At 30.6% G+C, this 23,050-nt stretch overlaps 1 protein-coding gene across 1 annotated transcript in view; it reads right to left on the bottom strand.

Annotated features, from left to right (window-relative positions):
- Positions 1 to 302: 302 nt before the first annotated feature.
- LOC127726327 (F-box DNA helicase 1-like) overlaps positions 303 to 23,050 on the bottom strand; it is a 28,538-nt gene continuing 5,790 nt past the window's right edge. Inside the window, exons 4-19 of the mRNA XM_052233656.1 lie at positions 22,074 to 22,267; positions 17,378 to 17,497; positions 14,999 to 15,096; positions 14,723 to 14,801; positions 13,004 to 13,093; positions 12,344 to 12,566; positions 11,910 to 12,075; positions 11,337 to 11,473; positions 10,760 to 10,859; positions 10,149 to 10,276; positions 8,034 to 8,109; positions 7,088 to 7,276; positions 5,755 to 5,898; positions 3,761 to 3,867; positions 3,231 to 3,356; positions 303 to 1,847 (exon numbers count right to left, since the gene is read on the bottom strand). Coding sequence (XP_052089616.1) covers positions 1,641 to 1,847; positions 3,231 to 3,356; positions 3,761 to 3,867; positions 5,755 to 5,898; positions 7,088 to 7,276; positions 8,034 to 8,109; positions 10,149 to 10,276; positions 10,760 to 10,859; positions 11,337 to 11,473; positions 11,910 to 12,075; positions 12,344 to 12,566; positions 13,004 to 13,093; positions 14,723 to 14,801; positions 14,999 to 15,096; positions 17,378 to 17,497; positions 22,074 to 22,267 — 2,184 coding nt within the window. The 3' untranslated portion in view covers positions 303 to 1,640. The remainder of the gene's footprint in view (positions 1,848 to 3,230; positions 3,357 to 3,760; positions 3,868 to 5,754; positions 5,899 to 7,087; positions 7,277 to 8,033; positions 8,110 to 10,148; positions 10,277 to 10,759; positions 10,860 to 11,336; positions 11,474 to 11,909; positions 12,076 to 12,343; positions 12,567 to 13,003; positions 13,094 to 14,722; positions 14,802 to 14,998; positions 15,097 to 17,377; positions 17,498 to 22,073; positions 22,268 to 23,050) is intronic.

Below are 23,050 nucleotides of genomic sequence, written 5' to 3' on the forward strand. Positions count from 1 at the left end.
CAGTTATTGTCTGGAAACTAGAAAATGCTTATTTTTGGCCCCTAATTCCTTAACTGTTGGTACCATAACCCCCAAAATCAATCCCAACCTTCCTTTTGTGGTATTTAACCTTATGGTCAAATTTCAAAAAGATCCATTCACTTAAACTAAAGTTAGAGTGCGAAAACCAATGTGTCTTCGGACGCCGACGCCGGACGACGCCGACGACGAAGACGCCGACGCCAACGTCATACCAATATACGACCACAAAATTTTTTTGCGGTCGTATAAAAACTACATAAACAAATTATATACAACATGCATAGATGTAAATAAAATCTTTGTTTTATTGCACATATTTATTTAAGTTATAACCGATAAGTTTTATAGGAAAATTCATGCGCAAAACACAACTAAAGATTAGAATTTCCTCAGACCATAATAGCTTTCTATGAGAGGTTTTAATCTTAATGCAGTCTCTATGTAAGAAAAGGTAAAAAGAGCTTTAAAAAAGGTGAACTTTTAAAGACTATGAAACTCATTTACATTTTGCAGACCATAGTCATGAATAATCATTAAAGCCACTTTTATTTGTTTTCACTCGGAAAAATAACTCTAAATAGTTCTAAATCATGGACAAAATTTGTTGCTTACTTGAAACGATATCTTTCATTAAGTTGGTAAACAAATCACTTTATACAAAAAGTTTATGATAGCACCATGCATCACAAGTGATAACAGTTTTCACTGCAAGTTAAATGTTACATTGTGATTTAAATAGTATGATAATCATGACAAAGTAAATGTTACATAGTGATTTAAATAGTATGATAATCATGACAAAGTAAATGTTACATAGTGATTTAAATAGTATGATAATCATGACAAAGTAAATGTTACATAGTGATTTAAATAGTATGATAATCATGAGACATTCAGGAAATGTTTGATAGGAAACACCTCAGATTGTGAAAGTTAGGACTATAAATACAAAAATGTGTAAAAATAATTTAATTAACACATGATATCTTGATTAAAATATAAGCCATGCTGATATAGAAATGAACCAAACATTAATTCTAAACTAAAATAAAAATGTCAATCAGTATAGAATAAGATATTGATTCTTCTTGTAAACTAATGGGAAATAATGCCCTATCTTGAATATTTATTCTTGTGAAGTGAGTCTCATATGTCTATTAGATTTATTTTAGCTCTCCAAAGTAGTTTGTAAGATAAAAACATATGAAATTAAAATCTGTTTTGCAATACTGGTAATTATTTAAATTTATCATGTTGTATTTACAACAGACAACACAAGAGAGTATCAGCTGGTTATCTCCCTTAGTAATATATAATCTATCTTAAACCTAATGAAAATTAATTAGCACATGGCTAAAGAAAACAGAATACTTAACTTGTAATCATTTTTCAGTACAAAACTTTAAAAAAAAAATTACAGTACTATTCACAAAGAAATTGGTCCTAATTAAACAGTTGTAAAATCATTAAATAACTTATGGACAATGAAAGACTATGGTTTCTGAAGTATTTAAAACATATAAAGTCTCTACAATAATAACCGAACACTATCACTGTATATTAAAAAAAACTTTGCTAAATATCTGCCTTACAGGTACTCCTAAAACATTCCAGTGGAGTTAAAAGAGTCCACCCATCATACCACCATATTCCTCTTCTTCTTCTTCATATTCATCCTGATCCATAATAACATAGGCAGGTCTGTTTTCTTTTGGTCTAGCTTTTTTATCCTCGTCTAATAGTCCATACAGCTGGCGTATATTTGCTCTCTGATCAGTAATTATATCTGGTGATAATACTCCACCTTCCACAGACTTCTCGTCACTCTGAAAGTAATATTATTATCTACATTATATGTATATATATATATTCATTTTTTTAAACTGCAACTGTGCTACTTGTGCATTAAAATTGCATTGACAGTCACTGACAGTATAATAACCTTATTTGTGACATTGATAATGTGTTTCCATAGAGTTTTATTTATGACATCAATAAAGAATACAGGTTCGCTGAATTTTTATGTCATCTGCTTCAAATTCAAAATTTTATGGTTTTTACCCAAAATATTTAATTTTAAACCATTGTAAGAGTTTCAGTATAGAGAGGACAACAATATATTGTCACGAAATATATATTTGAAATTACAAGAAAAAAAAATCCAGAGCAAGTCCATGTTAAAATGGCATTAGCTACGAGATTTGATTTTTTTTATTGAAATATGATTTTTTTTGTTCAGTCATTAATTAAAGTGAAATAATCATTCGCCGTTAGCAGCCAGTTTAGTTCAATTTTGTCAAAATAAGCTGAGAAACATCGCTGATGAATTATTCACTTGCAAGTGAATAATTTGACCTCATTGAATCCGTATTCATGTGACCTTCAATTTAACCCCTTAGCTAGAGATTGGTTAAGCATGTATTAGGCGTGTTCAGTTATTAAAAGGAAAAGAATGTCAACATTGAAAGTGAAACAAAGTTGAACCATTTCATTGACTGATTCAATCCACAAAAAATCATTCTTATACAGGTAAAATCGATGATTAACATATATTTTTAACCCATAACATGAAATCAAACAGACCGTGAAAAATACAATTGCACATGGTTACAGTCTATTTATATTTATGTTTATGTTTATATCGGGTTATGTGACCGTCAGCAGTCTTCAGAGGTCATTCGATGCTTAATTAGATGGTGACTAACCTTAAATACACACAAAATGTTGATATATATTATCGAGTCCATGCTTTATTAACTGTTTATTTCAGACTTATTGTAATTTAGATATATGTTAGTCAACTTCAGTCAACATTAATTTGACAGCTAATGCCACTTTAAAGAATATTAAAGGGGACATTATGATTTCTATCAATATTTACATATAGTGGAGTATTATTTGATTTATCAACCAAAGCAAAATTATAAACAGAGGCTAACAGAGGAGGGTAGCATTAATATTCTAAGATTGATAAACATTGTATCTACCAAATTTAAGGTCATTAATGATCAAATGGTATGCTATTGTTTTTCATTGGTATTCTAATGTCACAGAGCAAACTTGATGCTTCATCTTTCACAAGATTATCAAACTGAATATTTGCTGTGTGTGGCTAAAGTCTTAAGTATTCTCTGAACATATCATTGTAATCAATGTAAATCAATAGAACAAATGTAACAATTACAACTGATATGCAATAATCATTTTACCAGTTTTACAGTTTCTTTCTGTATGGTGAGAGCATAAGGTTTAAATTCTTGATCAGTTTCTCTACATTTCATAGTAACACCCTGTTGCTGAAGGACTTGACTACACACTGGGTGTTCAAATCTCTCCTACAAATACAAAATAAATCTTAAAATGCAGTTACTCTTATAAATGGAAAAGTGTGCATGAGGAATGGAATATTGTCATTTAAAAAAAAATTGTCTAAAACTTAAAATGTTATTTTTAAACAATTTGAAATACCTGTACTCGGAAAAGTTCCTTAAGTGAATTTTTTTACAGACATTTATTTCAAACAATCCACGATTCAGGAAAATATTACTGTTTGGGAAACCTTTGGTTACAGTAGAATAAACTTCTTTTTATATAGCTAACAAATCTATAAAGATTTAAAACCACACACATAACATTTCTGCACTCCTTTTAAGAACAATTCTTTAATAGATTTTTATATAAATAGATGATACCTCTTATACCAAAATAAACTATAAACGTAGATATATGCAAAACTTACACCACATAACTGTAAAATAGTTTTTACTGTAGAAGACATTTGAACAGCATGCTTGGCTCTAGTTACAGCTACATAAAGAAGGTTGCCTTCATCCATATTAATTTCTCCTGGAAAAAATGGAAACATCATTTCCTTGAAAATATTCATTGAATTAAGTGACATACAAAAAAAAAACAAATTTTGTTAAAAAAGTTTGGTATAAAATGTTTAATAAACATCTGCGCCATGAGCGCATGATACGCCCGTCGTCTTGTGTGTGAATTTTTATGCAATAAGCATAAATAGTTTCTGACATACGGCGTGACATGCAAAAACCCCCTTTTTTTTTAACAAAAAACTCAATATCTCTAAAATAAAATTTTGAATCAAAACCAAAAAGTACACAGATCTTTAAATTAATATAACTAAGAAGTGTGTAAAATTTTAAGCAATAACCATAAATCGTTTTTGAGATACGGCGCGACATGTGAAAACCCCCCTTTTAAAAAAAAAAAAATCAATATCTCAAAAATAAAATTTTGAATCAAAACCAAAAAGTATACAGATCTTTAGATTAATATAACTAAGAAGTGTGTAAAATTTTAAGCAATAATCATAAATCGTTTTTGAGATACGGCACGACATGTGAAAAACCCCTCCCCCTTTTTTTACAAAATACTCAATAACTCAAAAATAAAATTTTGAATCATCACCAAAAAGTATACAGATCTTAAGGTTAATATAACTAAGAAGTGTGTAAAGTTTTAAGCAATAATCATAAACTGTTTTTGAGATACGGCTCGACATGTGAAAAACCCCTCCCCCTTTTTTAACAAAATACTCAATATCTCTAAAATAAAGTTTTGAATCATCACCAAAAAGTAAACAGATCTTAAGATTAATATAACTAAGAAGTGTGTAAAGTTTTAAGCAATAATTATAAATTGTTTTTGAGATACGGCACGACATGTGAAAAAAAACACACACCTGTTTTAGTTACTAAGTCCCGTAACTCAAAAAGTTTTAATCTTATTTTCACCAAAAAGTATACAGATCGTTTGACCATCATAAGAAACAACTATATTAAGTTTCATGAAATTTGGATAAGTCATTCTCAAGTCACGGTGCGACATGTTTACGCCGGACAGACAGATGGACAGACGGACAGACAGACGGACGGACACCGGACATTTGTATACCATAATACGTCCCGTCAAAAATTGACGGGCGTATGAAAATGGATGTTGGATCTCTTAATATCATCCATGATTAAGGTAGATTAAACATTCTGCTTATATCTCGTTTGTCTTTCTTTCATTTTTCTTGCAAGTTGACAAATAAAATTTCTTGATTCATTCCTGGAAATTAACTGATAAAAAAAATAAATAGGCACAGCATGAATCTGTATTCATCTTTTTGCACTAGGTACTCATTATACTTGTAAACTAAAGCCTTTTCCCATTTATACTCTTCTTTGTTTCTTTCTGTCAATAATCAATTAATGAAATAGGAAATAGGTATCTAGTTATACAGTCTACCAGTAAGCTCCATATACCATATAGTACTTGCTTACTTCTATAAGATAATAATTACAATAAGGAACTGAACACTGCTAGGCTCACCTGTAAGTGTTTGTTTTAAGCTTACTATGGTACAGTTGAAATTAAGCACAGTCAGCCTATGCCAATTTTGCTTTTGGAAGATGATATTTGTTAATGTTATCAACAACTAAAATATAGAATCAATAACAATAAATTATTATTTTTACCAGCTTTTTGCAAGTAGCTTCCTCTAAAACTGGTAACATGATTGGGTCCAAAGTTTTTGGTAGAGTGAAATATACTATAAATTAAGCATTGAGTGTACTGATTACATACCGGCATAAGAAGGCATAGACAGTGCTATAAATAAATATTGTGTGGTTTATCTATTTACTAAATAGGTACTTGGATAAAAGGCAAAGCCTGTGTTATAAATTATACACTGAGTGGTTTATTTATTAACTGATTACGTACTTGCATTAGCAGGCATAGCCTGTGCTATTTCTGGTACATGCCTAAACAACATCTGTAGGATAGGATTAACACCATAATCATCTGTAACTCTGACTGTACTAAACTCTAATCCCTTGGCCTTGTGAGCAGTCGACAATATAAAATCTGAAAAGAATATACATTTTTTTTGTTTCTTAGTGGAAATTCACCAAAGGTTTTCAGAGAAATGCAATAAATAATTGTACTGTTTTATACCATAAAATGTTTAAAATTTAAAGAAGGCTGAATTATGATCCATTTTGCACATAGTATCTAGTAATGAAGTTTCTTTGTGAACATCCTAATTCTTCATTTAATTTATTTTTATAAATTATTTTAGGTAAATATTTCCAAAACTCTTGCACACAAGTTTCATTGTGAAAGTTGAGATGTTACAATACATTCAGAGATGTAGAGAATACTGGTATAAAGTCATAAAAGAATGCAGGTTGCTTCAAATTTCACACTTGCTGATTATACCCGAAGTATTTCATTTGGAACAGTTTCAAGAGTTGCTGTATAAAAAGATGAACCACACATTGTCTCAAAAAATAAATTGATCTGTACTTGGCTTGAAACAGGATAGAAAAGCTAGACAGAACCTTGTTCTTTCCTCATTTCTAAACTTTTTACAAATATTTTATTTTTATTCTAATACAATGTGTATTTATTTTACATCTGAATGGGTGTGTTCAACTATATAAATGTTTAAAGTTTTTTACTATAAGGACTGGTAACAGTTTTTATTAGTAATATATCATTTCATTACATAGATCAGCAAGTAAGAAACCTTCAATTAATCTTTCAAAATTGTATATCTGTATCATGCTGGTGGCTATTTTAATTCATAATATTTGGATCCAAAAATTGCAAAGAATCGTCATTTTCTCTGAAATCACATGCAATACTTCATGTCGATAAAATAAAAAGCATAAGGTTTTCAAAATAGCATTTATGATTTTTCTGTTATAGCTTTACTTTCTTGGCAAATTTTAACAGCAATTGATACAGATTTGAAAGAATTGACATACTCCTTAAGTCTAAATGAATGAATGGAATTATTTTTCTTATTATCTATACGACACATAAAGTCCTCACACAACCCTTGTCTTACCTGCAGCATTGAGATCCCTCACATATCTACTGAAAATTTAGTTGCTTCCATACAACTCTTGTCTTACCTGCAGCCTTGAGATCCCTCACACATCTACTGAGAATTTAGTTGCTTCCATACAACCCTTGTCTTACCTGCAGCCTTGAGATCCCTCACACATCTACTGAGAATTTAGTTGCTTCCATACAACCCTTGTCTTACCTGCAGCCTTGAGATCCCTCACACATCTACTGAGAATTTTGCTGATATAACTAGGAAGACAGTGATGATGAGTTCTAACAATTTTAATCTTTCCCAATAGTTCAGTGTCTTGGGTTTTGTTGGCATACTTCTCCAATTCTCCCATATTGTGAAATTTCTGTATAAATTTGTCCTCAACAACTCTATTTTCTGAAAGTGTATATAAATGCCAAAATTTGTTAGAGTTTAGCAGTAACTGTTTGAAATGACAGCATAAGTGTTGAAACCAAATTGCACAGGTCTTTATATGTAAAGATCACTTGAATCATGCTATTTTTCAAATCTGAACCCCTGACCCAAGCACTTAAACTAAAGAAGATTTGATATAAATATTTAATTCACATTTGGCAGGAAATTTTGTAGATCATGCAATATATTATTACTAGTATTAGATAACTATTTCTTCCTTGAGCTTATAAAAATTATACATAAGAATGACAAATATACATATTATTCTTATATTTAAGTGGGAAATATTAACCAAATAAAATCAAACATCAAAATTAAAATGTTGTAAGTGAGAAATTTTTCTGCTACACAATTGACATTACATTCTATTTTTAAAATTTCTAAGAACTAAATAGTATTTCTAACAAAAGTTTTGTATATTGAATTATAATAAGCAATCTGTAGCATCATACAATAAATTCAGAGATTTCTGCTTGCATTAATGATAGCAACTGTTGAACAATGGGCAAAATGTGAGATCAATTATTACAATTTGAGGAAATGCTGCATACAAGTAATGCTATCAACAATTCAAAATACAACTTTTAATTTTTGTGAAACCTATCCTGTTGCATTTTCGCAATAGAATAAATTTCTGAATTTACAGTACACTGAAAATGCTAGTTAACTTGGATGTGACAGTAACAGATCTTTACTGATATCCAATTTATTGTGATACCTTTTTCTCTTTGTTCAGGTGACATCATCAGAGTATATATATCTAGTAATTTTGGAAATCCAAAACCCTCAGTTCCCTATAAAAACAATTGCAATACAATTAACATTAAATACAATACATGTTAGCTATAATAAAGATGTAAATACCTTTAGCTTATTCAAAAAAGTTATCATGATTATTTTTATTCTCCTAAAGCAATGTCATTTAAATGTTGATTTTTCTTGGATATTTGGTTTAGGCATTAAATATACTGAATTAGGCCATGTATTGTCCCCAGTCTTTTACTCCAAAAGTAAATTTACCAGTCCCAAAGGGTGTGGATTATATAGTACTATGAGAAAGAAATAAGAGAAAATGGATTTTGCAATGTTTGTTTACATTCGGCTCTGTTTGTTCTTGAATTTGTACACAGTTACTTATTTGTTTTTAAATAATAATATAATTTATCTTATTCATATTAATATGCAATTTTAATTTAAAAATCAAATATTAATAGAAAAATTTGTAAGGGTTCTGCGGAACCCAGTGTCTCGCCTACTTTTCTGTCAATCGCAGGCTCAACAAAAATGAGGTAGCAAATCAATAAAAATATTCCTCTTGATACTATCTTCTGATTGTAAGAAGCTTCTGTCCAAGTTTGGTAAAAATCCAGGAGAGTTTATGAATCTAATAATGTTTAAAAACTTTAACTGCAGACTGAATGTAATGTTAACTGGAAGAAAACAAAATTTCCTTCTAGATACTAGCATTTGATCATTAACAAGCTTCTGTAAAAGTTAGGTTCAAATCCAAAATAGTATAAGAAAGTTATTAAAATTTTAAAAACTTTAACCACAGAGTGAATATGTTGTTTCCTGGCAGAAAATCTAAGTCCATTTAAAAGTAAAATACAGAAAAAATGGATTCATTTTTTTACAAAATTTCCTTCTAGATACTAGCTCTTGATCATAAGCAAGCTTCTGTCCAAGTTTGGTACAAATCCAAAATAGTATAAGAAAGTTATTAAAATTTTAAAAACTTTAACCACAGAGTAAATATGTTGTTTCCTGGCAGAAAATCTAAGTCCATTTAAAAGTAAAATAAGGAAAAAATGGATTTATTTTTTTACAAAATTTACTTCTAGATACTATCTTATGATCATAAACAAGCTTCTGTCCAAGTTTGGTACAAACCCAGGATAGTTTAAGAAAGTTATTAAAATTTTAAAAACTTTAACCACAGAGTGAATGTAAATTCCCAGCGGAAAAACTAAGTCCATTTATAAGTAAAATACAGAAAAAATGGAATTTTATTTTTACAAAATTTACTTCTGGATACTATCTTATGATCATAAACAAGCTTCTGTCCAAGTTTGGTAAAAATCCAGGATAGTTTAAGAAAGTTATTAAAATTTCAAAAACTTTAACCACAGAGTGAATATTTGTGGATGCCGCCGACGACGACGGAATGTAGGATCGCTATGTCTCGCTTTTTCGACTTAAGTCGAAGGCTCGACAAAAATATCAAAATTAAATGCTTAATTAAAATTTTCTCTTTTCTTTTTTTTTATATGCATTGCATAACAATGTATTTACCACAAAGAATAATCTGTTATTCATTCAGCTTTGGTGTTTTGGACTGCTGTTTGTGTTCAGCACACTCTCACTGTATTTGATGGTGATTGAATTTTTTTTTTCAATTTGGCTCATTGTAACACTTGTAAAATGATCTAAAATCATTACAACTTCTACTTGATGGTGTTTTTTTTGGTGATCACAAACGATCAAACACAACTTAAAATTACCAGTTTCCCTAGACGTATATTCAACAAGTGACAAAAATATTTTTTTCTGAATTCCCTTGGCAATAAAGTGTGTACATATTATGTACCAATACCGACTCTACACTGCCAATTACGGTAAACTTTATTTTTTTAAATATCATCAAATTAACAGATTTTTTTTCAGCTGAATATAAACTTGAGTCGTGGCATTGCAGATATATATTTCATAAAAATCAGACAATATATAAGGCAGGAGAGAGCTTAAATGACAGGAGGGACTGACTGATTTTGTTGGGAAGAAAAAGAGTTAGCATTAGGTCTTAAATCTATAAGATAACCAAATCTATATTTACCCCTACAAATCCTATTTTAATATTGTCTTGGTCTATAAAACAGCATTTCTTGACAGCTTCATTAAACACAGTATAATTACTTCTACAGATGATGGCTACCTGGCCAACTGTTTTACCTGTTATTTCACCTGAAATCGTCAATGAACATAAGAATAACATGTTATACCTTGATATATCAGTTTATTTCTATCTTAATTTTTACTTAATTTCAACTATTTTCATTTGGGTTTTATCATATTTTTTCTTAATGATCATACATTCATTCTTTTAGTAGGTTTTTAATTTTATAATTTTTTTTCTTTTCAAGTATTATAGTGTTCATCTAAGGACCAACCTGATTACTGCAAAACAACCACATGAATTTAACTTAAAGTTCATTAGGATCACACATATGCACTCTTCTCATAAAGTACTATTAATATATGTCAGAGATTTGCTTGACCTAGTAAATTTTTAACTGCACTACAATTTCTGAACTATATTGAAGTACTCATTTACTTCCCTTTATAGACCAATAACTTCAATCCACTGTGGCACAGGCATATATTTAGAGGAAAATGACTTTATACTGTAACACACTCAATTGAAATTATGATGTGATCTAAACTTACATTTTTTTCCATTACCAACAAGTGTTTTCATTTTTTCCTCTTTCAATGTCTCTAGACAGCATGCAGCTATTTGTGCTATTTCTGGTCCAAATCTGAAAGACTAAAAACATATCTATAAGCAAAATACAATCATATGAATGAATTAGTGTAAATGTGCCTGTCCCGAATCAAGAGCCTCTTGTGGTTTCTGTTATTCTTTGATTTTTGATTGGCTCTTGGTTTCTCTTTTTTTACCACAATTTTTTATATTAAACAACAATTTTTTTTTTATGCAAATAACTACGGTCTTGCATTACTTTTACATGTATTTGGTTTCTTTCATATCCATAATATATCAAGGAGTACTTTGAGTCAGGAGGTTAAATATATGTTCTTGCTTTTATGAGAAAACAAAACCCAACTATATCTTTGAATGTAAATAAAAAAAACTTTAAAATTAGTCCAAATATACTATGTAGACAGCAGTTTGCAGAAGTGTTACATTGTTTGTGAAATTTTGTCTATTATTTTCATGTCAAAATCTTTCTCTCCAAGTATGGGTTACTTTATTGCTCTTAAAATATTATTTTTTCGTTACCTGTGTGAGGTAAAAGATAGTAGTAGCTGGCACACGACTCATTGCATTTACAGCTCCACGAAATGCATAAATCTGTTGATGTGGATCTCCTACTAAAATCTTAGCTTGTGGTTGGTTCAAAAGTATATCAGCAAGAGCTACAATTAAAATTTATATTGATTTGTCTATAAAAGTTTAAAATATTTCCATCTAATGTGAAAAAAATATTTTCATCCATGATTTTAAATTCTGGATATCAAATTATTTGATAGAAGAGTAGCCTATACGATTAATAAAATGACTGAACTTTTATTTTTCCTTAAAATTGCTGAATGAAATTTGTCTAAAAAAGATCTTAACATTGTTATACATTGGAAAATGTAGCAATTGTTCACAGACCTTTACCACTGTGTCCATAATTTAAAGTTTCTTTATATCTATGTTTCAATTCTATGAACTCTGCCAACACAAGTTAGCAATATCTGGAAGATTTGTTTGTACTTTTAAAAGAAAATTCAGTTTCGAAATATTTGAAAGAAAAAAATAATTAATGCATCTGCATAAAATATGAGTAAGATCTGTACTATAGTATACCTGGAGACATGTCTTGGGCTTCATCAATCAAAATGCAGTCATAATTATATAATTTTGGTTTGGACAGTTGATACACCTTAAGATAGCCATCATGAGTCATTCCTACCTCTTTACAATTGAAATCTAACATCTTGGTCCAAATTATCTCAGCATCTTTGGCATACAGCTGAAAAAATAAAAAAGATGGTTGCCTCATCAACATTTGCTACTAGATATCTAATACATCTTTGACACTTTAAATAAAATTAGAGCCGAATGGCTTGAACATTTTATTATTTGAAAGTATCGATTATGGCTGAATCAATATTACCATAAAACCTTAAGTTATAATCATTTAGTCCTTTAAAAAACTAAAATTGATTGGTTTGATGTGCAATCACAATTTGCTTTTTTCTTATATTACTTCATTTTAGAAGTCAAAAGTTTACACTTACATTTTTTTTCTCAGAATCTATATATGTCATTTGTCCATTGTCATCCATTCTTTTCTCTGGTACATGTTCATTTGTAATACAGGGGTCAGCTGAAGCTACAAATGTGTTCACTGTGTCCATCACAAATTTAGCTCTTATAAACAAGTTATCTCCCTTTCTGGGAGGAAGAGCCTGGGTTATTTCATAAACTTTCAGATTCCTCAACTTCTTGGCAGCTATATATCTAAAAAATATTTTGAATATTATTATATATCTGACTCAATAGAATGAAACTATTAGAGGGGTTTAATATATGTATTTCACAGACAGGGAAATATAGTATCAGACTTTATGCCCATCAAAAATCTTAATAAAAGTGATATATTGTGTGCAAAAAAAATGAGAATTTCAATTAGTTTTCAGCAAAAACTGTAAATGAAATCTTGAAAGGCAATAAAAATAGAGAATATGCAGTTAATGTTTTTATTTTAGTCTAAAAGTTGTCAACAACTTATAAATGTGTCAACTTGATTGAACTGGTGAGCTTATATTGTGTTCTGGAAGATTACTTTCAAATAGAACAAATGATCAAGTCCCTCTGACTGAGAATAACATACAACATCAATATAAAAAACACTGCCTTTCTATTTTTAAGCATGATATTTTTTTTTATCTATTTACCTTCTACCTGTGTACTGAAATGCTAAACCATGACCTGTCTTACACACCACATTGCCTGGAAACTGTGTCTTAGCATACTCACTAATAGACCTATATAGAGAAAAAAATCAATAGTTTCTATTATCATCATATTGTTTTATCAATAGGTTATATCAGACTCAGTATACTATATAGAATCAGATAAATATAAATGAGATATCTATTTAATATCATATTCAACATACTCAGCAGGATTCTGCATAAAATTTAAAATCAATTTTTATTTTTAGCAAATATTAACTTCAAAATATTTTACGCTGGGCAAAATAAGAAATGAATATCTGTTACAAAACTGCTTTTAAATTTAGTTTGGATTAAAGGTCACATGCAACGATTTGTATTGGTAATTGAGCAAAACAATTTTACACTCTACGAGGAAGCACAGTTGCTTTTAACATTTAGTACATGTATATATTCCTTTGTGCACATCTGCAGCCTGTGTTCTACAACTGAGTTAAGTTTCATTAATATCAGTCTATCTGTTTAGGAGACTTATACCACATATTGTAATATTGAAGTAAGTAAATTCAATTATTTCCCCATTAACATGTAAGAAAAGGAATAAAATTCACTTATGCACTTATGCCCTAGGAAGTTTTCTACCAATTTGTGAAGTTTCATCAATATCAGTATAGCTGTTTAGGAGATTATATTCCTAAATGCACATCCCCAGATAGTACTCTGCCATTTTGTAAAGTTTTGTCAATATCAGTCTAAATGATTAGGATAAGTTGCACTAAGGGAGACTATTACTTCACCACTTATTGCAATATTGAAGTAAGAAAATTTGATTATCTCCCCTTTATCATGTTGACCGGGATTATATTCCTTAATACACATCCTCAAGTAGTCTAGAACTGTATAAATTTTCATCAATATCAGTCTAGCTGTTTTGGAGGTTAGGTTCCTCAACTGTGTAAAGTCTCAATATCCATCCACCTGTTTAGGATTGTGCTTTTTAGGTCCATGGACATACAGGGTGAGTCATATATGCCCCACCCCCACACAAAAACTTTGTATGCAGGGGTATAATAATCATATCAATGAAATAGTACACTTAACATACTAATGACTTACTTATTATAAACTACCAACAGGAATCTCATGCTTGGTCTCATCTTGGTGTATCTGACTATTGACTTACTTATTATAAACTACCAACAGGAATCTCATACTTGGTCTCATCTTAGTGTATCTGACTATTAACTTACTTATTATAAACTGCCAACAGGAATCTCATGCTTGGTCTCATCTTAGTGTATCTGACTATTGACTTACTTATTATAAACTACCAACAGGAATCTCATGCTTGGTCTCATCTTAGTGTATCTGACTATTGACTTACTTATTATAAACTACCAACAGGAATCTCATACTTGGTCTCATCTTAGTGTATCTGACTATTGACTTACTTATTATAAACTACCAACAGGAAACTCATACTTGGTCTCATCTTAGTGTATCTGACTATTGACTTACTTATTATAAACTACCAACAGGAATCTCATGCTTGGTCTCATCTTAGTGTATCTGACTAATGACTTACTTATTATAAACTACCAACAGGAATCTCATGCTTGGTCTCATCTTAGTGTATCTGACTAATGACTTACTTATTATAAACTGCCAACAGGATTCGCATGCTTGGTCTCATCTTAGTGTATCTGACTAATGACTTACTTATTATAAACTACCAACAGGAATCGCATGCTTGGTCTCATCTTAGTGTATCTGACTAATGTTGTAGTTTTACCAGTACCTATAAAACATGGAAGATTTATTATGCCACAGAAAAAAATATAACTTGCCTAATGAAATTGCAAAAAATGTTAAGTTCTCAAATCCTTTCAAAAATTATCTTAATGAGCAAGAGGACATACAAAGTAGTATGGGTATTTTTGTTCTTTTTGTAAAATGTGTCATTTTTACTCATCTATAATTCAATTGAAATATTACCTGCAAAGGCCACAATTTTGATAACTTCTCCTGGTTCTACATTATAGCTGACAATTCTGCTCTGTTCATGTGTCATTTTTACTGTACAATCTGAGCGACTGAAATAGAAATTTTGATTTCTTTCTTAAACCATACTAAATAGAACTGTTTTAAAGTAGACTTTATCTTATTTTTTTTTTATGAAGCAACAAGGTGTTAATTGTGTTATCAGATAAAATTCTGAATGACATTCTCAGAAGTAATTTGTTACATTATTTTCTATAAGATATTATGTAACACTATTTGAAGTAGTTAAAAGATTTTTTAAAATTTCAATGATTTTAAATCCTAACAGAGAAAATGTTCAAAAAGAGATAAAAACATTTGGTAATCTGGCAGAAATTTATCATTTCCATATATATGATACATACGAATATATGGAGATTGGGTATGATTTTCAATGAGACAATTGTCTATAGACCAAAGGACAAGAATGTAAACAAATACAGGTCATTGTATGGCCTTGAGCAATGAGTATAACTTAGTAACCTATAAAAGGGACCAAGATGAAACCTACATTTTGGTGTATTCCAAAATAGTAATGGCAAAACTCTAGAATAATTAAATGTGCTTATTGCAATTTTACATGTTAAACTCTTCTTCATATATTGTGATAAAATATCAATGAATTGTTTAATATATCATAGTTACTATAGAACATGCTAATTGCGCCCCTTTAATAGCAGACTTGTGTTTATACTGTTATGAATCACAGTTTATGACCAAACTCAGTAAAGACCCGTCCAAATTGCATTTAATTGATAAATTCAACAACACTTACTGTTATCTTGATGATATTTTTTCGTTAAATAATCAAGAATTTTCTAAATAAACTGCCGAAATTTACCCAAAGGAACTTACTTTAAATAAATCAAATGTAAACGGTAATAACTGTCCTTTCCTAGATTTAGATATTTCAGTTTTACACGGGAAACTCCACACTAAAATTTACGACAAATGGAACGATTTTTCGTTCCCTATTGTTAATTTTCCATTTTTGGATGGAGATGTTCCTTTGGCACTATCTTACAGTGTTTATATATCACAACTCGTTTGCTATGCCCGTGTCTGTTGTGACGCTTTGGATTTTAATGAACGTAATCTATGTATTACTGGTAAATGCTTAAGTCAGGGATTTCCTTACCACAAATTACTTAAAACCTTTACTAATTTCTTCAATAAATATAAAGATTTGGTTTTGAAGTTTGGTTGTACCTTTAGAAAACTTATTTCAAACGGGATAGCACATCCTCATTTTTACAGAGATGTTGTTTACTGTGCCTGGAAATTTAGAAACGATCCTGGTAAACTTATTGATCCTTTAAATAAACTTATTCTAAAAGGTTACCAATTCAACACTGTAATTAGATCTTTGAATATTGTTTTTATTGGTATCAATAATGATTTGGTTACAAGTAAATTAATAGCAAATTAAATATTATTGTTATATAGATATGCACATTCATGGCTCTACAATCTATCGATACCTGTATCTTGGCATTGCACAAGGTCATGTTTTTCTCTGACTGTTTATGACGTCTTTACACTAAATCCGTTGGATGTGTAATGATTGATTATTTAGTCTTAGATGCATGATTTTTTTTTATTAGTTGTTATTGGCTTTGAACTAGCTGTCAGTAACTGCCAGTACTCTCAGATCTGTACTTAGTGTCTTTTTGTTGTTGGGATGTACAAGTACCCAGCCATGTCCATTCCGTTTTTGTTAGATGTATTTCTATTTGTATCCATCTGATGAGTTAAACCTTTTTCAACTGATTTTTATAGTTCGTCCTTATGTTGTACTGTTACACCACTGTCCCAGGTTAGGGGAAGGGTCAGGATCCTGCTAACATGTTTAACCCTGCCACATTCTGTATGTATGTACCTGTCCCAAGTCAGGAGCCTGTAATTCAGTGGTTGTCGTTTGTTGCTGTGTTACATATTTGTTTTTCGTTCATTTTTTTGTACATAAATTAGGCTGTTAGTTTTCTGGTTTGAATTGTTTTACATTTGTCATTTCTGGGCCTTTTATAGCTGATTATGCAGTATGGGCTTTGCTTATTGTTGAAGGCTGTACAGTGACCTATAGTTGTTAATTTCTGTGTCATTTGTTCTCTTGTGAAGAGTTGTCTCATTGGCAATCATACCACATCTTCTTTTTAATATTAATCTAATAAATAACCTTGATGCTACCTATATACTATACACAAAGGCTATCTATAATGGTATGCAGAATCAAATTAAGAAAGTTGTCACCTCATGATACACCTTATAATAACATTAATTATAGTCTCATTAAAATAAAATCAATTGCAGCAACAGAAAATGAAAAAGCAATACCTGTATTTTAAAAGACTTTGTTGTCCAGATTTATTGGTAATAGCAGTTTGTAAATCACCAAGACTAGTGGCAGATGCATTCTCATACAAGTATAGAGCATAAAATAGCCTGTAATGCATTCTGAAAAACAGAAAAAAAGTCTCTTAGAATACTTGTATAAAACAAATATAAACTGGTAATTCTTATATATATAAATAGTCAAAATTATTGTATGTTAGTTTAGAATATAAGATGTTCACTCTTCAACCATTTAAAATATTAAAAGTACATTTATATTAGGAAATTTCATTCACTTATTCCTGTGTATGCTTCCCTTTTCAGAATATGATTCAAAAATCTAATGTATTGAAAAATAAATATCAATGATTTTAAAAGATCAAACTAATAATTTCCAAAAGGGTTTACAACAAGAGTGCACACGCTGAAATGTCTCGCCTTCATTACTAATCATTGATATTATGTTGATAGTCCTAAATATAAAGCTTTATTACAACTGTCACATAAACTTAACATTAACCAAGAAAAATAATCATTGACCAATGAACCATGAAAATGAGGTCAAGGTCAGATGAACCATGCCAGGCAGGCATGTACAGCTAACAATTCTTCAATACAACAAATATAGTTGACCTATTGCTTATAGTTTAACTCTTTATCTACCACTGAAGGATATATACGCGGTTTTTATCATCGTTCTGTCCACAGTGACTGATAAATCCACTTGCATAATCAAGTGTGTATTCGCAGTGACTGATAGATCCGCTTTAAACATACACTTCGCAGTCCTGGTGACGGATATTTCCGTAAAATATACCACTGTTTAAACCCTTTAGATTGGACAAAACTGTTGGGGAATCCCGAAATGAACCAATGAAATTCGGTTTTACAAATGAATAATCTTTCAACTTGTACATTCCTTTTCTATAAATTGTGTGTGTTTACATTTAATTATGATGAAATTTACACGTGTTCGGAATGCAATTAAAACAATGGCGGATGAACGGGCTTCTTTGTTCAAATCGGATAGCGAAAGTGAGGAATTTGAAGGATTTATGCAATTAGAAAGCAAAATTGGAAGTATAGGAAGGGATAGTTTAGTTTGTCGGAACAAGATTGCGAGTCTTCCGAGGATGAAGAAGCCAAACATGGACAAATACTTTGAAATTTTGTACGTCCATTTACGGCAGCTTTCAAGCTTGATAAGGAAAAGAAAGAAATTGATTTGGTATTTGTTTCATTTTTCAATTAATATACAATAAATACTGATTAATTAAATATTTAATTAGAGTACTCATAACCAAGGATCCGGAAATTTTCCCCAGTCATTTCAGTCATTTTTTTTTTTGTGATGTAATAATATCGTGATGCACAATAATGCATTTTTCTGAGGGTGACAAGTCTTGCACATGGACAAGTAAAGTCCTTTTTTGTGAGGTATTGGGTCAAACAAGTGTAACTGTACCTTGATCTAACAGTAACAGTGATGTCTCTGAGTTAGAAACTACACGAGGAGACGTTTTGTTGTTGTGTATTGCATCACTGAGGTCGTATGCATAACCCTTTAAATTTGCATAAATTAAAAGAGGAATAAAATACGGCATGTTTCATCATTTTGAAAAAAAGTTATGTAAACCAATTAATAAACTGTGTTGAGCTTCTTATTGCATGTACAAGATATCGTTTGTATTGTTCAAATTGCTGCTGTTTGGATGAGTGTAAGTGATTACCTAATACACAACAAGATAATGTGTATTCACCTGGTTTACGATATGAGGATCAAAAAGGGGAAACCATGAATTCTGTTGGTCTTTACAGAGAGAATGTATGGCTTCACTTGGGTAAAAATCGGAAGTTTAGCCAGGAAAACAAAAGAAAGGATAACGCCCATTACATTCTGTGAGTAAGATGGTTTCAAAAAATCGGAAGTGCAAAAAAAACAAAAAAAAATCGAGATTGTTCATTCGCTGAGTATATTTCATAAATAGGCTGTATGGCTTCAAATCTAAATTACGTTATTTAGTTTTAATTCCTTTTTTAAACATTTTTTTTTAATTCTGCATTCCTATAAATTATACGCTTTACCACTTTTGCAAATCTATTAATATCTTTATCTGCCATTTCCTACCGAAAAGTTAACAGTAAAATCGATCTTTCAAATAAGATTATCAATTAACCCATGTTGATCCCCATTTTCCATGCGCAAACTCAGTAAACATAAATCTATATTTAACAAACGTTGACCAAATCAGCTGATCGATTATAAATGGATTATATGTTTTATTTGGATAAAAATAGACAGATTCTCGGGTCAACAGTGTTATTTGTCTTCTTTAATGAATAAAATAATATCTGTTTGGGAAAATCTAGGTCAGAATGGTTAAAACGTTGAATTTGATGCACAGCAAATCGCCATATTGTTTTTATTGCTTAACAGGTGTTTACAGGTGAGATTTGTGTACATGGCCTTTATGGCTTTAATCAAGACAATAACGACACCCAAGCCGAATTCAAACTTCCTGGACATTGATTACTATCCTTACTATGTAAACAAACCTAGTGGCTTGAACCCAGACTTACCCCACGCTGTGACTCGACAGAGTCCTGTACATTGTTTTTACTTACATTATAGAATAAACAACAGACTAATGATAAATATTATTAAATCACTAACACAAATCAATAAAATTTTTATTTTGTCTCAAACAAATCTATTTTTCTTGATGACCTGAAAACAAAAATAAGTTCAAAATGGCGACCGATAAAACCCTGACCTCAATGAAATGACCGAAATTATTTCTGTAAAAAAAAAAAAAAGACCTAAATCCCAATAAATCATTTCGGTCTTTTCAGTTTCCAAATCGGTCATGTCTGGCATATATGACCGTTTCCGGACCCTTGCTCATAACACAGCCTTAACAATTTGTGAAAAATTCTCTCACTTCAAATTATCTCTGGTAGTTAACCTACAATTCAGCTGCAGTAGCTAACTAATCAGCAGTGTGTAGTAGTTAACTGTAAAGGTACCTGTGGTAGATAAGTTAAGAAAAACAGACCAAAACACAAAAACTTAACACTGAGCAATGAACTGTGAAAATGAGGTCAAGGTCAAATAAAACCTGCGCGACTGACATATAGATCATAAAATATTTCCATACACCAAATATAGTTGACCTATTGTATATTGTATTAGAAAAAAAGAACAAAACTCAAAATCTTAACTTTAACCACTGAACCATGAAAATGAGGTCAAGGTCAAATGACACCTGCCAGCTAGACATGTACACCTTACAATCATTCCATACACCAAATATAGTAGACCTATTGCATACAGTATAAGAAAAACAGACCAAAACACAAAAACTTAATTATAACCACTGAACCATGAAAATGAGGTCAAGGTCAGATGACACCTGCTAGTTGGACATGTACAACTTACAGTCCTTCCATACACCGAATATACTTGACCTATTGCTTATAGTATCTGAGATATGGACTTGACCACCAAAACTTAACCTTGTTCACTGATCCATGAAATGAGGTCGAGGTCAAGTGAAAACTGTCTGACGGGCATGAGGACCTTGCATGGTACGCACATACCAAATAGAGTTATCCTACTACTTATAATAAGAGATAATTGAACATTACAAAAAATGTTAACTTTATTTTCAAGTAGTCACCGAAACAATGAAAATGAGGTCAAGGACATTGGACATGTGACTGAGGGAAACTTCGTAACATGAGGCATCAATATACAAAGTATGAAGCATCCACGTCTTCCACCTTCTAAAATATAAAGCTTTTAAGAAGTAAGCTAACGCCGCCGCCACCGCCCGATCACTATCCCTATGTTGAGCTTTCTGCGACAAAAGTCGCAGGCTCGACAAAATAGACATTTAAATCTGTATCTATTGTCTGTAAAAAGTTAACAACCAATGACATATCAACTGTGATGGCATTAGCTCATTGTAGCACTGATCACAGGAGCAATATGAGCTAAAAAGTCCTTGTCAAAAATTTAATGGGTCCATAAAAATACAACAAACATTTTAAATAAAGCAGAATTTCAAATGTTTAATTTTTGAATCCAGCCTTGCCGGTTGATCTCAAAAATGTAAATACATGCATGGAAAGGGCTGTTTCACCCTGGTCAAGAATTCTGAAATTCTGAAATTTGTTTATACTTTCTTTTTATGCATGAATACATAGGTTTCAACTTTCAAACATCCAAATTGGAAGATCAGCCTCTTGGAAAAATTTACTTGAGGAAGATAAGTTGTAGAAACAATTCCATGTTGATTTTCATAATATTTTTATAATAAGTATTCAATCGGTAACTAGCTAAACAATTTCAAGTTAAGACACTCTGCAGTGTGTAAAAACACGAAGGTTTGACAATAATTTGTACATTTTTTCGTATTGACAACTACTTATAAATGAAATAATGTTGAAATATTAAAGGAGCTTTTTCTCCAAAAAGGATTTTCATATTTCTGTAAAAATGTTTGAAAGTTTCCACTGATGTCCATAAAGTAGACACCTATAATAAACATTTTCATTATTTAAATGCTGCATGGATTCATTCTGATCCGCTTTATTCACACTTATGTTTATACATTTTGAGAATACATCATGATAAATTCTTATAAATCAGCAAACAAAAACAAACACAAAAAATCTCATAAAATAGAGAACAAACCCATTCCACACATCATCACTTTTCATCATCTTGAAGGCATACAGGAATGTAGCAATACAGTAGAGACATTCCAATAGCTCTATAGAGGTACACTGAGAGATAGGTACCAGTAAACACTGAATTATCTCCTGTATGTCATATACAGTTTGTGATATAATGACTAGGACAGTGATACAGCACCAAGGGTTTGGTTCCTGCAAGATAAATGTCACATCTTTAAGTTTGTTTAAATGCTAACAAGTGTTTGTTTAAATTGAGATTATATTTCTCAAAATTATTCATTTGAGGGTGATATTTCTGAAATGTATCAATGACTGACATACAATTTGAAAAGAATTTTGGTCATATCAAACTCAATTATTTTATGTATTCATGCTTTAATTTCTTATCAGAATGATTGTTCAACATCTGCAGTTTTAAATTTATAATAATTGTACAGGAGGATTCTGATATTGGACTTTGTGTCTCTACTTCTTTATATTATTTGTGTGTATGATCTATGGTTGTTTTGTTATATGTAAAAGACCTGAATTTTATAATCAAAACCTATATAAAATGTGGTTGAGACAAACATTTGACAAATATGATTTATCAATATCTAGTTATGATTTTATTGTTTTTATTTCTACATAAATTGATTATATATATCATCTATGATGGCTGTGCAATAAATCCTTAGATTTGTAATAAGTATTTTGAAATATCATTGCATGTTATCTTAGATGAAAAGTTTTTCAATGTTTGTGTAATTTGCCCCAAAAAGGGTGGATAGTTAAAGTTATTAATTGACCCTTAAAACTTCACAAGATTTTTCAATCTTTACAAAATTATGTGAACACTGTTGACAAATGAATAGAATAATATGCAGTCTCGTCACTTATGTGCAGAAATGTAGTTTGTGCTGTCATCAACTAAAACAGATATCTCAAACATAGTTTTGTTGGTAACATTTATTAGGAGCAACAGCTTGACATAAA

This window comes from Mytilus californianus, unplaced genomic scaffold, assembly GCF_021869535.1.
Source record: "Mytilus californianus isolate M0D057914Y unplaced genomic scaffold, xbMytCali1.0.p SCAF_1, whole genome shotgun sequence".
In the NCBI taxonomy this organism is placed as follows: Eukaryota; Metazoa; Mollusca; class Bivalvia; order Mytilida; family Mytilidae; genus Mytilus; species Mytilus californianus.